The following is a 16,798-nucleotide window of genomic DNA, read 5'->3' as shown; positions in this document are numbered from 1 at the left end:
GATTCTTTATGTCCCTAAAGTATCATGCAAAAGGATCAATTAAAAACAGTAGTTTTACAGAACGGTTTACGTTGACTTCAATGTTAATACCCATTTTAAAAGGATGTATGCATGCATTTAAAATATATGAGGACTGCAGTTAATAATTAAAATGAATTTTAACCAATACCTCAAATACTACCAGAAACCTGATGCCTTCACAATGTTTTTTTCCCCTAAATTGTATACCAGGTTACTTACTTTTACTGTGCATTCCAGGTTTTACAATGGTGCTATGTGGTGTACTGCTCTTCAACTCAGAAATGACATGACTAATAATAGTTAGGTATGTAAGGAAGCTACACTAATTAATGTTTTTTTCTTTTAGAATTCTGGTAGAGTTGTTAAACTAGCAAACCCCTTCTTTGTATCCTTTTCCATGTTATTAGTAAATTGTAATCATTATAGTCTCGTGTACTAAAGAAGTGACTGCATATCAGATTAAAGTAAAACAGGTAAACAACTCCTAATTTTAAGTTTATCTATTGTAACGCGACGGGATCGGCGAGGATAGACACAGGGGATAGGCTCTTAACTGAGAACACAGCAGCCACAACAGAGTGAGAGAAAAAAAACATAAACAGGCTACAATACACTGGGGTCAATTCGGGTACAGTTACACAGGAGTGGTGATTGGGTACATGTGTATAAGGGGTGCAAAACCATGGAAATTACACGAGTCCGGGCAATCTCGCGACTACGTACACCTATTCAACAATTGGTCAGCTGCACTGGCCAGTGGCTCTCCTAATACCCGCCCTGGCCACTACTACTCCCGTCCTTCCCCTCGCCGTGCACCCCAACCGGGCGCTCTTCGGCTCCAAAGCCAGGCGAGGGCGCTACACTATCTAAATATCTTTGATATTTAATTTCGAATTATGTTTTAAACTTTCATTACATTTCGCTGGCATTCATAATCATAACATAATTTAATATAAGACCAAAGTCTCATTTGTTTTTTTTTCCACAACAAAGATGGCGGGAATGTCGGCTAACTTTCGTTTCGTGTCGCAGTGTAGTGACGTTTTGTCGAGGTGGCGCGAAATTTAGGACTAGCAGAGTAGCGTATACAAAAGTATCAGATGCATCTTGTTTATAAAGGCAGAAAAAATTTCAAAATTTTGAAGTTTTCAAACTAATTATTAGTGGAACATTTTGTTTATTAAATAAGTGTAACTTGAATGGTTTTATTGTTCTTCGGAGGCTTCGCAAAGATGGATTTATAAATACAGTACTCTAGCTGTTTCCTTTTTATTGTTATAAACGTTAATCTCTTCTAAATTTACAAGTGTTTATTCAGAATTGTTGATGTCTAGTATCGGACTTGTGTCGGTCATAAGGGCGAGATCCGAGAGCTGAAACATACTATTTGATATTCACCGCTGTCTGATCGCACTGTGTCTGTGATGTCCGACGTGCTGTCCGAAGCCAGCGAAGGGAGCGGAGATGACAGCCAGGAGCTGATGACCCCAGCAGAGCTAATCGAGAAGCTGGAAGAGGTCATTATGTATATATATATATATTTTTTATTTTAGTACCTCTGTCTTACCTGTAGAAGCATAGTGTCCGAAACACAAAAGCTATTTAAAAACAGTAACAAAAGTCCATTTTCGAGTCTAATGACAGTTTTGTGTATGCAGAAACGTAATTTTGATGTTTGATTTTTTTCACAATAGCCAAAAGGAAATAACGATCATTATATTCGTAGAAGCTTCGGCTAAACAAAAAAAAAACATTTTTTCAAGATCGTTATCGCAGTAATTCCATAATTTAACGAAGAAATTTAGTTTGATTATGTATCTGCTGTGCATGTTTTAATTTTGTTTAGGAGCTGTCATTACTACAGTATTTTTCTATAAGTGCTCACTCCTTTACATCAGTTTGTTGTAGTAAGTGACCTCTCTCTTGAAAAGTGCTTGAAAATTTATTTATTCATAAAAGCATCTGCTACACGTACTGTAGATAAATAACAACCTTTGACTTTCCATCTGAGATATATATATATAAACAAATTGAGTTTAAATTTAAATAATCCATTGTTCTCATTTTTCTCTACACAGTTAGCATTCAGTTTTATATTATAGGTGCTTGAGGTAGTGAGTGATCGTTCCATCTCCTTTGTAGTAAAGAATTAATTCTCCAGGGAAGTGTAAAGAAAATGTGTAGCTTTGCCTCACACCACCTTTACCACTGGCTTCTGCTATAGAAAGGAACATACTCATAAGCCGCAGCAGCTTGTCTCTCATCCATTAGAACTAGCTGAAGACTGTTGTCCATATTTTACTTTAGAAGAAAATCACAAATTCATCGTTGCATATTACATATTTGTGTTGATATTTGATCAAGTGTAAACTTTGTGCTTGTTTTGGTTTCGGTACGTGGCATGGTTAAAGGGTGCCTTTAATTTACTTAAATAGCCCAATTCATAAAGAGAATAAGAAGGAGAAGTAGTAAAGTATTCTGTTGTTTTCTCAACGGTAACTTCAGACCTTCTTGTGTGCTGTTCTTATGCAGGCCTGGCTGAATGAGAAGTTCTCCCCTGAGCTCCTGGAGAACAAGTCTGAGATTGTAGAGTGCGTAATGGAGCAACTCACTCACATGGTGAGGCTGTGTGCTTTGCATTCTGTTCTCTAACTCCTTGGGATTCCACTACAGTCTCCCAGTGAAACTGGAGATCATTGTACTGTATAATGTCGTCCATGTCATTGATGTTTTTCTTCATGAAAACCTCTGAACTCTTACTTTCAGAGTTCTTTTTTTGTTTCAGAATGTCAAGTTTTACATCTCACACATTCTAAAACTACCTGTGTCCTCTTGTTTGTGCTCTTTAGCTTGCAGGTTTTTTCTGTATGCAGTACCTCACCACACCCTTTTAATCTGCCTGTTTTCTTGAAGCTATGTGTATCCATTATATTCATCTCTGTCATCCTCCTCTCAGTATGATTCAGTTATTCCTATAATGTCATAAGTTTCCCATCAATACAGCGGCCTTGGGTTCTTGCACTTTGTTCTTTATGCCATAGCACTGAGGTATAAGCATGTAAAAATGCAGTTGAAGACAGATGTGGAGTTCGTTGTTAGTGTTGCTTAGGGCTTTTCTGATCGTACGAGAAAAATACCAGAACTGGCCTGATTTTAATCCCTCTGACCCACCTCCCTAGTGTAATTAGTCCTCAGTTACTCCACTGATATGCTTCTCTGATATATTTATACCCCTTTGTTTAAGAGTGATCCATCTTCTTTACGCAGGTCTGGTTTCTTCCTAAATGAGTGATGAGTATTATTATTAAACTTTATTTTATATAGCGCCTTTAAAGGTGGCTTCTGAAAGCGCTTTACAGAATGACAACAGCAACAACAATTAAAAATAATCAGTAGGAAGTAGATAGTGATACTAAATACTATAGGGGCAGAGGGGTAAAGAATGGAACCAGTTAAATAAAGGCTCTTCTAAACAAGGTTTTGAGCCTGGAGTTGAAGGAGTTTAGAGAAGGTGAGTCTCTGACATCCGTGGGGAGAGAGTTCCTGAGCTTAGGGGCATAACAAGAGAAGGCCCTGTCACCCATAGAGTGTAGACAGGCTTGGGGACAGTTAGGAGTCCAGAATTAGAGGAGTGAAGGTTGTGAGATGGGAGTAGGGCAATAATAGATCAGACAGTTACTGAGGTGCAAAGCCATGCAGAGCCTTATTGGTGAGCATGAGAAATTTAAAGTCCACAAAGAGTGCAAAGACTCCAGGATAGGAATAATGTGATCACTTGCACTAGGCTTGGTCAGGTTTCTGGCTATCAAATGTTGGACATACTGGAGTTTTTTCAATGTGGATTTAGATACTCCAGCGAGTAGAGCATCACAGGAGTCAATTCGGGAGAAGACAAATGTGTTGATCAGCTTTTCAACCACAGTTAGTGAAAACACAGGGCGTAGTCTAGTGATGTTTCTGAGGTGAAAGAAAGATGTTTTAACAATATGCTGTTAAGCCTTAATCAAATATCACCCTAAGGCTTTTCAATTTAGACTGAAGCTCAAGTACAGTACCATCCACAGATAGGGTTACAGGATTGGCTTTATAAAGTTGATGGGGATGCCAATAAGCATGACTTCAGTCTTGTCACAGTTAAGATGAAGGACATTTTGAGTCATCCAAGTTTTTATGTCTGAGATGCAATTAGAATAGAGACAGCCACATGAGTGTCAGGTTTGGTATAGATGTATATTTCAATATCATCAGCATTGAAATGATAGTTGAGGCCATGTGATCTTTAAAGCTGACCAAGTGGGAACATGTAAATGCTGAAAAGTAGGGGACCCAGTATCGAACCCTGTGGAACACCAGACTTAACGAGACCAAATTTCAGACCTTAATCTGCCAAGAGAGACAAGTGACGGTGATCAGTGAGGTAAGACTTAAACCATTTGAGAGCAGTGTCAGAAACTCCAAACACAGCCTCAAGGTGAGAAAGTAAGATGTCATGGTTAACAGTGTCTTGTGTTATGTAGCGTATGTTAAGGAGAGGTTTCTGCATGCTGCTTTCATGTAGTATTATCCCTCTCAGGGTCTATGTTGTGTATTGTGTACATGCTGTGCAGTTCATTGTTTGGTGTATTATGTTGCTGTGCTCTGTGTTGTAGTCTCAGTGTTACATGTTTCCGGTCCATTTCTGTGGCTCAGGAGGAGAACTTGCAGCGGGTGAAGAAGGGTGATCTAAAGGCCAGCATACACCGCATGGAAATCGACAGGATCCGCTACGTCCTGAGCAGCTACCTTCGCTCACGTCTTCAGAAGGTCAGGGTGACTGCTGTAGATCAGTAATGTAATAAGCTGTAGTACTACAAATGATCTTCATCAGGATTAGTAGTAGTAGTTGTCTTTCCAGAGCTCCATTGTATGTCCATCTTATTTTCTGAAAAGTTTGGTGTTAAAAAAAACTTTCTGCAAAAGTAGCAAGAGAAGATACTAGACTTTTACCGTTCCAGTGATTTGCAGAATATGGAGAGCAGGTTTGACACTGAACTTAGTTAGATGTGTTGCTGTTCTTAGAGTATTATCGAAAAAATGTTGTTTTCATTCTCTCTTGCTTTTCTTCTTGTTTCTTTCTTTAGTTTTTTTTCTTTAGCATTCAAACTCAATGTAGGACATCTTCACATATCTTCCTTTGTGAGAACACAGCTTTTTGACTTGTCTGTCTGGTTTGCACGAATATCTGCGGTGTCACAGACTATAGGAAATGTCTGGTCTTTACATATGTCTGGAATTTAACAAAAAATCCAAACCGAAGATAATGACCTACTCCTACCTGTCTTTTCACTTCCTTTCTTTTTATTTGAAAGTGCTTTGATTACACATGTACAGTAGAATGTGCTAGATCTGTTCACATGGCTTACTTACCGAACGTGGCCTTACAAATTGCTCATGCAAGATCAAATTAATACCATCCTGAATATAAAACTTATTAAAATGGTTTTATATGTAATTATTTATCGCTGCCTCAAATTTTTACTTTATCACCACTTCATCTTTAGTGAGATATGCCTAAATTTCAAAGGCGACAGTAACAAAAAATTAAGCATTATTTTAAGTACAGTAAGTTAGAGGAGTAACTTAAACACTAAACCCCTTGCTGTTCATGGGGATTATGTTCTTGAAAATTCCTGTTTAAAGGAAATCCAAGAAATGCAAAGTTAGTGCTAATTGGCCACCCCTCTTTGTCATTTATATATACAGTAATTATTCCATTTATTCAAAATTTAAGATCAAGTAATAGAGAACAAGATAATAAAGCAAAAAATCTAAAATTATATACTGTTAATGTGTTGATGGTTTGTGTTGCAGAAATTCTTGCACTTTTTATGTCTTCTCTCTTTTAATGTCCCTTATTGTTGGTACTGTATGTTGGTTCTTTACTGGCATATAACAAAAGCAAAACTCCCCTCTTGGTGACCTATCTAATAATTCCATGTCTGTAAGAGACATTACTTTTCTTTGCCTCTTATTAACCAGGCTCACTAGTAATTGCAGTTTGTTTAGATGGTATTGATGCATACCATGTTGTAAATAAAAACACAAAAAATAAATATACAATACTATAAGAATGATCCAATTTGAGAACAGTGCTGAAAAATCTGAGTGCATATGTGCAGAAATTTAGCATGTGTACAGTACAGTCTGTAAGTGTAAAAAGTGGAAAATGGCTGCATTACAGGCCTGGCAGAGCATCACCAGGGAAGATACTCAGCGTTTGGTGATGTCTATGGGTCGCAGACTTCAGGCAGTCATCAATTGCAAAGGATTTGCAACCAAGTACTAAATATGACAGTTTTATTAAGATTACGTTAATGTGTCCAATTACTTTTGGTCCTCTAAAATGGGGGGACTATGTATAAAAAGGTCTGTGATACCTATATGGTTCACCCAATATAGACGTAAATACCCTCGAATTAAAGCTGACATTCTGCACTTTAACCTCATAGTCATTGTTTCATTTCAAATCCAATGTGCTGGAGTACAGAGCCAAAAAAATTGTGTCACTTCCCAAATACTTACGGACTGCACTGTATATTGGTGCTAAATATTAATTACATCATTCCACGTTATGCAAACCACTCTGACCACTGCATTGGTGTGGACTCAAAACACTGCGATTAAGAGAATCATCGAAGGAGAAACCAGCAAATAGCCAGGGTCTGCTCCACTGAATCTATGTTAAAAAACGAATAGAAGTTGCTTTAAGTAATTAAAATTAGAGTAACTTTTTTCAGCAAAGAGTCACAGATTTTGGGGACAACCTGTGCAGCCACATAGTTGAAACTGATTTTCTAACAGCCAAACAAGAAATATGTCCGGTGTAAAGTAAACCAATTATAAGTTGAGTGGTATGGTAAATAAACCGGCATTTGGAGGTTCAGAATTCTGTAGTGGAATCTTTGTCAGGTCTAGAAGTCTATGAGAATACAATTTTATTCTCAGATTGATCTAATTTGTTTGTATTCCCACTATAACAACTTCTTATTTGTGATAAAGATGATAAAGTGAGCTGTGGTTTGTTACTTGAGGCAAACTCGTCACACAGCTGAGTCTTGGTTTCCTGTTGCTGTTCCAGATTGAGAAGTATTTTCCACATGTCTTGAAGAAGGAGAAGTCTCGGGCAGATGGTGACCCATCCTATTTATCCCCAGAGGAATTTGCCTTTGCTAAAGAGTGAGTCCTAATTGAAGGCCACAACAGTATCTCCTCTAGTTGATAAGTTTGTCTACGTAACTGCTTGTCTAGCCACCAGAACTGTATAAATGTATGCAAAATGTCACAGATTAAGCAATATTGTTTTAAATAAATACTTGGTAATACTTTAATACTTATAATAGAGCATCTCTCAGCTGTTTTGTAATGGAAAATCCAGTTAGTACATACATATTTGAATAATAAGGGAGAGAATGTTAACCTCTAAAATGTTAAAGAACAAGCCCAGACAGCATAGTTACACATTAGTTTTCCTTCAGTGTATACTGTACATGTATGTAATTATATACAGATTTCTGTAACATTAAAATGATGTTTTGAATTGGCTGAGTATTACTGAGGGTAAGTAAGAGGGCATGAGTTAGCACCCCTGCTGTCCACTGTGCACTTGTGGTGAATGACGAGCCTCTCCTCCGACTGGCACTTGACCTCTGGTATGGAGTTATGTTTCCTGTGACATTTGAAAAGATAAATGGCAGATGAAGCAGCATCTGGTGTATCTTAATCTTGTACGATGTGGGTTTCTACTAGTTCTGTAAAAGTGTTGTAGACAAACAGGGTAATTCCATTATATGTAACCTACTGTAGTTTTGTCATGTTTCCCAGGCAGAATACTTGATCTGTATGCATATACTGACACACATGTGTTCTCTGGTCCAGATACATGGCCAACACAGAGACTTACCTGAAGAATGTGGCTCTAAGACACATGCCCCCTAACCTGCAGACAGTGGATTTTGCCAAATCTGGTAAGGGGATTGAAATATTCTTTCCAGCACAACACAGCTATGTGTTCAATATAAACAGCATACCACAGAAATTCAATTTCATTGCAAGAAATGGAGCAGAAAGTGTATCTTTGTCAGACCGTTATCATTTTCTTGTGTACTTTGAGAGCTGTATTTTCCACATTAGTATGACTTTTCCTTTGTGCATAACTGGTGCTGCAGTGAACATAAAATGTTTAAAAGAGAACAAGAGAAAACAGATTTTTTTTTATTTTAAAACATACGGTACTTTTGCCAGATAGGTTCAGGTGTACTTGAGGGTACTGTATAATAAAGAATGGAGTTTGCATTTTGGGTTCCTGGATGAGATTCAACCCTTGATTAGATAATAGAGATCAAATGAGCAAGATGGGGTGGAATTTATAAACAGTTTTCTTAACATTTTCAGTTTGCCATTGAAGTTGAGGGCCCTGAAGGTCATCCTTCTTTTTTACTGACACTCCAGTTCCAAGTATTAACTTATCTTATGTTTTGTCTGCCGCACATCAGTTCCGGAGCCCAGCTTGGACTCATTTGTGTTCCTGCGAGTGAAAGTACAGCAGGAGAATATCTTGGTGGAACCAGAGACAGATGACCAGAGGTAAAGACTGAAGGATCAAATGAACTGTAGAATTGTTCCAAAATCTAGAAAAACTAATGAAAAGAGCAGCTCACATAACCATTTGTTTTTTCTTCTTATGTAAATTAGAACAAATGATTGTGATCTCATTTTTTTTCTATTCTCGGATACTGTTAAATTTTCCTGCCAAAAAAACACCAGGATGCAATGTCTCCTGTATGTCCTCCAAAGCTCTGAAACACAGAATTCAAATGTGTTCAGAGATGAGGTGGTGGTCTGTGGAACATCTGCTCTTTTATTCATTTGCCATCATTTTGATTATGGATGTCTCATTATCTCTCTCCTCTCCTTGTTTGTCTTTGTATTTATTTAGTGCAGGTAAACACTGCAGCCGTTTCTTTTGCAGGCTGTGGATTTTGATACCTAGTGAACCCTGTTCTCTAGAGGCAGTTGGTGATTTCCTTTTGCTGCATTTTTAACAGCAGGTTATTTCGTTTTCATTTTAACTTTGCTGACTTCAAACACTGAATTCAAAATGAGGCAGGCTGATGGGATGTTTACAGCATTTTCATGAGTCTTAATTATCCAGCAGCTAGCACCTGACTAACAAGAGACACCTGTCATCCCGTTGTCCTCATACATTTGTCCTTCAAAATGAAATAAAAAATGTATGTGTTAATCATAATTTAGATTTTCTTCTGATTTTTTGCATTAATGATAATCACAGTTTAGACTTCACTATCAAGGCTTAACTCTTTAGACGCTGTTGATTTTTTTTTAAAAGAAGCTTCTATGAAAAACCTTCAAAGTTTACTGATTTCATAGTATTTGTTCTTGTTTCTTATATTTTAAAGCTTCTTTAAACCTACAAGAGAGATACTAATTGTAGTCCATTAAAATTGTTTTGCTTTTGTTTCGTCGTAGCTATTATTAGTGTTTTCCAGTGATGATGTACAAAAGAGAAAAACAATTATATCAAATTTCTTCTTATTATGAATAATTGAAGATGTGTTTGGAGAATAGGTGAATTTTAAAGAGAAAGCAGCGCCTGTATGCTTCCGATACAGTGTTTATTTGATCCAAGGGGGAGATGGGGTGTCACACTCTGAAGTGCCACCAGGTGGCAACAGCGTCCACCTTGACAATATAAACTGCAGAGTGATGGAAAAGGTACAAACACTGAGGAATAGGTACTACTAGAAGTTTGAGACAAGGCAATAGCTGGGTGCATCCAATGTTTAAAATAAACGCAGAATATTTCAGATTATTATTTATTCACTGTGTATTCATTTCCTTAGTAGTTGGGGCACATTTTCATACCTGTATAACTGACCAGCATTTGTTTATATTTCTGAATTCTGACATATACTGTTTAATTTTATATGACACAGTTATCTGATTTCTGGATGCTTTAAGAAAGTGATGGTATTATTAACAGTAACAAACAACATCAATAATTCCTGTTGTGATCGCTTCTAATTTTAATTTGTGACCTTTTCAATTTCAGATATAATGGTGTATAAATACCTTTTATTTGTAACTAGAAAACAACTATAATTCTATATCAATATTCATATTAATTTTGTGGAAGTCAAGTACAGTAGTTCTCATTTCCTATTCCTTAGCAGTTAAAGTCCAGCACCTTTTCTGTTCGTGCTCTATCAGTTTAACTTGAAAACAGATGTCTAAATCAGATAAAGTAAATAATAGGCAAAACTTTTTATTTACATTAAACAAATTACCTGATTACTGTTTATCCATATGAGGCAACATCAGGTCATTAGTTAAGAATTTGCACATCTTTCCTGCCTTGTTACATAATCCAAGAAAGAATTAACCAAAACTAAAATCCCCAATCTTTGCAAGCCAATTTCCTTAAGTTGATATCAAATCAGCAGAATTATGGTACCTTAATTTTGAAGTGCTTCAAACATAATTCTGTTGTGTCATGAATGTTTGAAAGATACAGAAACTACTGTTTTATATGCATGCATAATATAAATTGTCTCTGTGTGGGTTTTGGAATGAAAATAAAATAACACTGATTTTATAAATACATTTTTAAACATTTACTGTACTTTGTTTATTTTAAAAAGTGAAGACACTAGACCTAGTAATTTATTTTACTTTTTTTGTGTTGACTAAAATATATTTTCAGTGTTTACAAGTTGAAAACATGAAATCCTAATATACAAATACAAATTAATAATCACCCTAGAGAATAATGTTTTAAAATGGACATTTTTTATTACAGTCTGACATAGGCGATCCTTTTTGTTCCTCAGCCTTGTTGGATTCTCACATTTGAGCCATGTCTAAATACTGTAGGTGTTGTATGTGTACATTGGAGACTACATTTTATTTTATATGTTACTTATTTTGTGGGTTGGTATTGTGGCAATACAGACTTTGGAAACATCGTTTCTCTGTTGTTTTCTGATTGGAAACTATACAGTAGCTTTATATAAGTGATTTTTTCAAGAATTGATTTGATGGTACGGAATGTATTATGTATACTGTAGTTTATATTGGATTTCACTTTTCTCATATTTAATTTCAACAAATAGTTGGATGACATCCTTGGATCAGTAAATTTCTAATGGGCTAAATGTTAATATATGAACATAACTTAATTCACTGGTGTTTGAATATGTGCTATTGTCTGACATGTCTGTTGAAAAAAACATCTTTCTTGCCCCTTTAACTTAAGGAGCACATTGATTTGGAATTAAACGTTTATTAAAAACCATACCTAGCAGTGTAGAAAGCCAGGAATTCTCTGTGTGTCTTCTGTTTCTCCACACTGTAACTCAGAACAACACAGAGGTTATCAGTATAACATTCATAGATTTAAAATCTTAAATTTCTAATGCATATAGTGTTGATTATTCTTGTTAATAATTATGGTAACCATTATAGGAACGCAGCATTTAAATTATATTGTGCATTGAGTAGATTAACATTTTATCATATTAACATTTCATAATTATTCAAAAAGTAATTTACTTGGAATATTTGTGATGTGTGTATATAGAGTTTAAATACTTTACACAGATGTTTGACACCTTACAGCAACAGAAACATATTTAATATCATATGCAGTATGTCAAAGGACATATATAAGCATATATATATAAGCATCCATAAGAACGCATGTGATTCTGTCTGGACCAGTATGTCAGAAAACAGTTGTTACTGCATGAACCTTAGTTATATGTACACTTTTATCGGACAGTATGTACCTTAGACATCACTTATAGTATGTAAGGAGTTGAGCATTCTATTTTATAATATAAATATTTGATTTCCAGAGAATTTAAATGTAACTTAAAGCATGAGCTGGACACAAGAAAAAAAAAATGTTAGTGCAAAGAGCATTTCATTTTAAAAATTGACCCAGTATAACAACTAGTCTTCAAGCCTTTGATTTGTCAGAAACTGATATGTAGCATATCTGTGAGAAAGCCAGCCAGCTGACACTTTCAGATCTTGAGAATTCACTTAGTTCAGGCCGCATGATTAAATAAGTGCTATTGCAGTTTTACATCAGTTGTTGTGACATATACTTTTTAAATGTAATTATAAAACAGCAATTTTGTGCTTGTATTTGTTTCACAGAGGAATCTGTGGTAGGAGTTGAGCCTATTTTACTACAAAATGAATTTGTGAAGAAGCCTGTTCTACCAGAGAGGTACTTCTCTCACTCCTTGTACTTCACTCTTTCACTACAGTGAATATGCCGTTGACCTGGAGGTGGGCTCACAGCACCTGATGCGTTACCGCACTATAGCGCCCCTGGTGTCCAATGGGGCAGTGCAGCTCATCTAGGAGTTCAGGTATTCACACTCTTCATTTCAGCTGGTCTGTGCTCTCCTGCGCTAGGTATGATTGTATTAATAGTGACAGTGAAAGTCTATTCCAGCCACCTGCTGTATATAATTAAAACTGTGAAGAAAACAACGGTATGACTTGGTTATGAGCAGGTGATGACAAGACCTGGGAAGTTATTGCATATGGGTGATGGGTTTGTGTACACTATCATCAGGCAAGCTTTCGAGAATGTTTTAGTGTTGACTCTGCCTGTGGGACTACATTTCAGCACTTGGTCTCAGTAAAGATTTCTGTCACTCTGTATGGAGCTACAAAGATAAATGTTAAAATCAGTCAGCTAACTGGCATCCTTTTCAGGTGTGAGGTGCTTCTTTTTTCATCTTTTGCCCACCCCAGTCTTAAGATTTTAGCCTCTCTGATTTGTATTGAACTACAGATTCTCCCGTTAACAAGTCCAAAGGACTAGGCAAACAGTGTAATCTATCCATTTTATCTGTTGAATTTGTTTTATAGAAAGGTGATATCTCTTGCAGTGAATCAACATTCCATTGCAAAATTCAGTCTGCAGGTTATCTGTTCTGCACCACGTGGTCCCTGCTGTGGGTGCCAGTGACAGTACGTGTCCTTCACTGGGGCAGGCCCATGCAGACAGTGGCCAAACTGATAGGGAGGCTGGGGTCAGCAGTTCTTGGGTTTGTGTAAGGCTCCTATCTTGGCATTGTGATTTGGCTGTTCTTGCAGTTTATATCAGGTAACACTGACAGTTTCAGACATGATTAGACACCATACTATCTGAAATGAGTTAATTCACTTGGGTCGTTTGCTACTGCTTTCTTGGCTGTGTCACTGTTCAGTAGACTTTTTTGTCTTTGATAAATACACATTAATAAGCAGTACTGAACTACTGTAATTGAATTAGTGAATAATATTGTTTCTGAAGATGGAGTCCAATGATATAGTTTGCTAGATTTACCCCTGTTAAATAAATGCAGTAATCCACCTTTTTAGTGGAATATCTTAGTGCAGGATTGTTGTATATTTCTGCATAAGAATTGCCTAAATGATGTGTATTGTCATTTCACTATGCTTATTTTTGTTTTGCTGTCTTTTGTCTCCTCCCATAACTCTTCCTCACTCTTTTTTCCCCTTTGTGTCTCTTACAGCAGCAGAGCGTCCATCGTCCCTTGGCTGAGTCTTCGCTTTTTCCAGCTTGGTTACTCAAGCCTGGTTAAAAAAGATGAGAACGAAGTGGACAAATTCTACAGAATTTTAAAAAGAAAGAAGGCGGTCTGAGTTGGTCTGTTAAATGGCATTAGTTTACACACGCCTGTAATGACAGGATCTAAAACGTAAGGAGTGGTTGTAGAAGATTTTTTTTCTTTTTTTCATTATTTTCTGTATTTACTTTCAAAATGATCTGAAGAGACAAAGGGACAACACTTCATATCAATGGAAAGAAGATTTAAAAGACTTTAAAAGTTTTTAGTTCTCCTGTCTGGATTAATGAATGCAGTGTGTTACATTCCATGCGGGGTTGAGCTGCAGTCAAATGGATATTTGTGTAAAACGATTTTCCACATCTTCTTACACTTTGAACACACAAAGTGTACCTTTGTGTACACTGTTCAAAGTGTACACAAAGGTACACTTTGAACAGTACCTTTAACAGTTATGGCAGTTAAGCATCAGTCCCAGTATTTTCAATTAGTTAATTCCCAAGAACACCTTAATTACTAGTAGCTTGGTAGAAAGAGCTTTTTATATACTTAGAAGAGGTATTATTAACATATCACAACACTCTGAAGAACAGTGCTTATTGCACTAAATTTCCAAATTCCATTGTTACATGATGCCAATGCTAATATCTACAGTGGTGTTCATTGATAAGTATATTTCTAGCTGTCTATCCAACATTTGTAAAGAAGACTGAAATCAAAACGTGTTAACCTAAAAATAGCATTGCTTTAATTAAGCCCTTTGCAGTCTTGGCTGTTCGAGCTGCATGATCACAGTGTTTCAGGATCAGAATCTGTAGTAGTCACATGTCGCCGTCCTTACCATATGGTACCATGACAAGGAGAGGAGGTGCCCTGGCCTGTGATAACCCAATGCAGTGCCAGATCTTATATAACTCTGTACTGCTGCCAAAGAGCAACTGCTTTATGTTTCACTGGCATAAAGACATTCTCATGCTCATTTCTTGTTTAATTGTGTGGTTACTGTTTCTGTAACTGTCATATTGCATGCTGAATTTTCCCATTCCCCCTGGAGAACTTTCAATGAAAATTGTTTACCTTTCTCTTGTCAGTTTTTGTCACTTTAGCCCCTGGAGCAACAATCAAAGTGCGTGTTGGCTGACTTTGAAAAGGTTTGCATGTACTGTACCAGCTCAGGATTTTGACTGTTGCTAAGAAATATTATGGACTAAAACCAGAACTTGGCAATAGTAATTGTACATATTTTAATACGTTGTGAAATAATGTTGACAAACATTTTGGATCAAAGGGAATCGGCAACGACGAGCCTTAAGGTTTTTTTATGTTGTGTTTGTACTATCTGTACTGCACTTAAAGTCTATTAATGTGTGCTTGTAATGTAATAGGATATTCTAAGGTTATCAGTGGTTAAGGTAAAGGACTTGTTAGAAGGTAGTTCATTGTAGATTGATAAAAAGACTAGGTTTGACCCCCCCCCCAAAATAATGGCAGTCTCAGCCCTGTGACATTCTTATAAATGGTCCCTGGTGGGTATCGTAGATTGAACTCTGGCCAAGTAACTTAACAGAATCGTGAATTAACAGGTGACTCCCATGAGGCACTTTGTCTGGGAATGTGAGGTGTGCCAGGTAAGCCCTGGGATCAGTAATTTTTTTACAGGACACATTCATGTCAAAACAGAATCCTGCTGGGGCATGCATAGGGCGTGTTGAGAGATGATACAGACAGACTGTACTTGCTAGAATAGAATGTAAAGTATGTGCATAATGATTTTAATGTCACATCTTGTACAGAACTGTACTACGTGAGTAAGATGGGCCAGGTGGCCTCCTCTCTCTTGTGTTTAATGCTCCTGTTACTTTCTAGAACTGCAAGGAGGAGGCCTGGTCACCTGCAGTGAGCAAGACATGCATCTCATTTAATTCCATGACATTTAATTCCAGCAGTTTTACCAGTTCTTGTTGAAAGGGGGCTCTCCTTACCTGAAGCTTTTTAAGACTGTAGGTGGGGGTCCCTTTTTATTTGTTTTAATATCTCTGGTTGCTGGGGTTTGAGTTTTGGAACTCGAAGGGTTGGGCCCTCTGCAAATGATGAAACAAAACTAGAGAGTGTGTCTAGAATGGGCAGGTCCCCAGCCCCACAGTCACCTGTCCTGTTCCATTTAGTTGCTTCACTGCAGAAATTACTACTGGTGCTTTGGCTTGATGTACTCTGCTCAGTAGAGAGATTTGAAGTGCGCTCATCTCGGACATAAAATGACCAGGTGTTGCAGCTGGAGAATCTCAAATCTGATTAAATACCAATTTCTTACAATTTAAAGACCAAGATTAAAGAAAAGCACATAATACAAACATAAGTGTAAGTTTATACTGTATAAGTGTGGTTTGGCTATTCGAGTTAGGATCATTTGAACATTTCAAACATATCATATTGAATCTTGGTGTGTACTGTTGGTTTCTCTGCTGACAATGAGAGTGAAATTGAAACGTAGGAGGTCATTAGACTGACCTGACTTTAGAGAAAGCAAATCCACTTTGAGAATATAAATTAAATTATACATGCCTAAAATGTATAAGTATTTTCTGTTTTTTTTACATATGCTTTGTTTTATTTATCGAAGTATTTACATCCCTTCTTTGCACATTTCAGCATTTTAATAAGTCCTTTTAATTGCCAATTCATGAATAACTGGGCACATTTGTTAACTACTAAGTTTCACTGCTTAAAATGAACCAGTTTTAAAGCTGAGCTTTAATTAAAACCTGTGTCTTAGAAACAAAACAGTGATTTTGCCAGAGTTATTCAATATCCTGTGTTTGGGGTTTTTTTCTGTAGGGGCCTTTTACTGTACATCAGTCTTTTTTCCCTGAGTTTTATAAATTAGGTGCTTTTTTTGCTCTTTCTGTAGCACAGCCTTTAGCTCTATGGCTGCAGTGCAACTCATAGTGTTGTGATGCGTAATGTCTGAATTACATAGAAGCAGCTTACAGGAATGTGAAAGGAAATATGTCAACATAGACCACAAGTGGAGCTTGCACACCACAAAATAAATGCACCTTTGGTTATGGAATGAAGTTGACAAGTTTACAGGTTTCCGCTCAATATTTATAAACATGTCAGGCTCTATC

The 16,798-nt window shown here is 36.8% G+C and overlaps 1 protein-coding gene across 2 annotated transcripts; it reads left to right on the top strand.

Annotated features, from left to right (window-relative positions):
- Positions 1–805: 805 nt before the first annotated feature.
- On the top strand, positions 806–16,451 carry gins4 (GINS complex subunit 4 (Sld5 homolog)). Of its 2 annotated transcripts, none has more exons than XM_015343457.2 (8): positions 806–1,538; positions 2,554–2,640; positions 4,711–4,824; positions 7,139–7,236; positions 7,936–8,024; positions 8,553–8,643; positions 12,354–12,458; positions 13,620–16,451. In XM_015343457.2, exons 1-7 carry the CDS (start codon positions 1,446–1,448, stop codon positions 12,448–12,450), a joined length of 669 nt encoding a protein of 222 aa, XP_015198943.2. In that variant the 5' UTR covers positions 806–1,445; the 3' UTR covers positions 12,451–12,458; positions 13,620–16,451. The 2 variants fall into 2 exon arrangements, with proteins under 2 accessions (XP_015198943.2, XP_006625777.2); XM_006625714.3 differs by having other exon boundaries at positions 807–1,538; positions 13,617–16,451.
- Positions 16,452–16,798: the final 347 nt, after the last annotated feature.

This window comes from Lepisosteus oculatus, chromosome 2 (assembly GCF_040954835.1).
Source record: "Lepisosteus oculatus isolate fLepOcu1 chromosome 2, fLepOcu1.hap2, whole genome shotgun sequence".
NCBI lineage: Eukaryota > Metazoa > Chordata > Actinopteri > Semionotiformes > Lepisosteidae > Lepisosteus > Lepisosteus oculatus.
Note: the sequence above shows the minus strand (reverse complement) of the source record. Positions and strands in the feature narration are given on the sequence as shown.

What these genes read in the sequence shown, in the direction of transcription:
- gins4 (XM_015343457.2), top strand. Translation starts at nt 1,446, where the DNA reads ATGTCCGACGTGCTGTCCGAAGCCAGCGAAGGGAGCGGAGATGACAGC. An exon ending in TAATCGAGAAGCTGGAAGAG is followed by an intron (nt 1,539 to 2,553) that starts GTCATTATGTAT and finishes GTTCTTATGCAG; the next exon opens with GCCTGGCTGAATGAGAAGTT. An exon ending in GAATTTGCCTTTGCTAAAGA is followed by an intron (nt 7,237 to 7,935) that starts GTGAGTCCTAAT and finishes TCTCTGGTCCAG; the next exon opens with ATACATGGCCAACACAGAGA.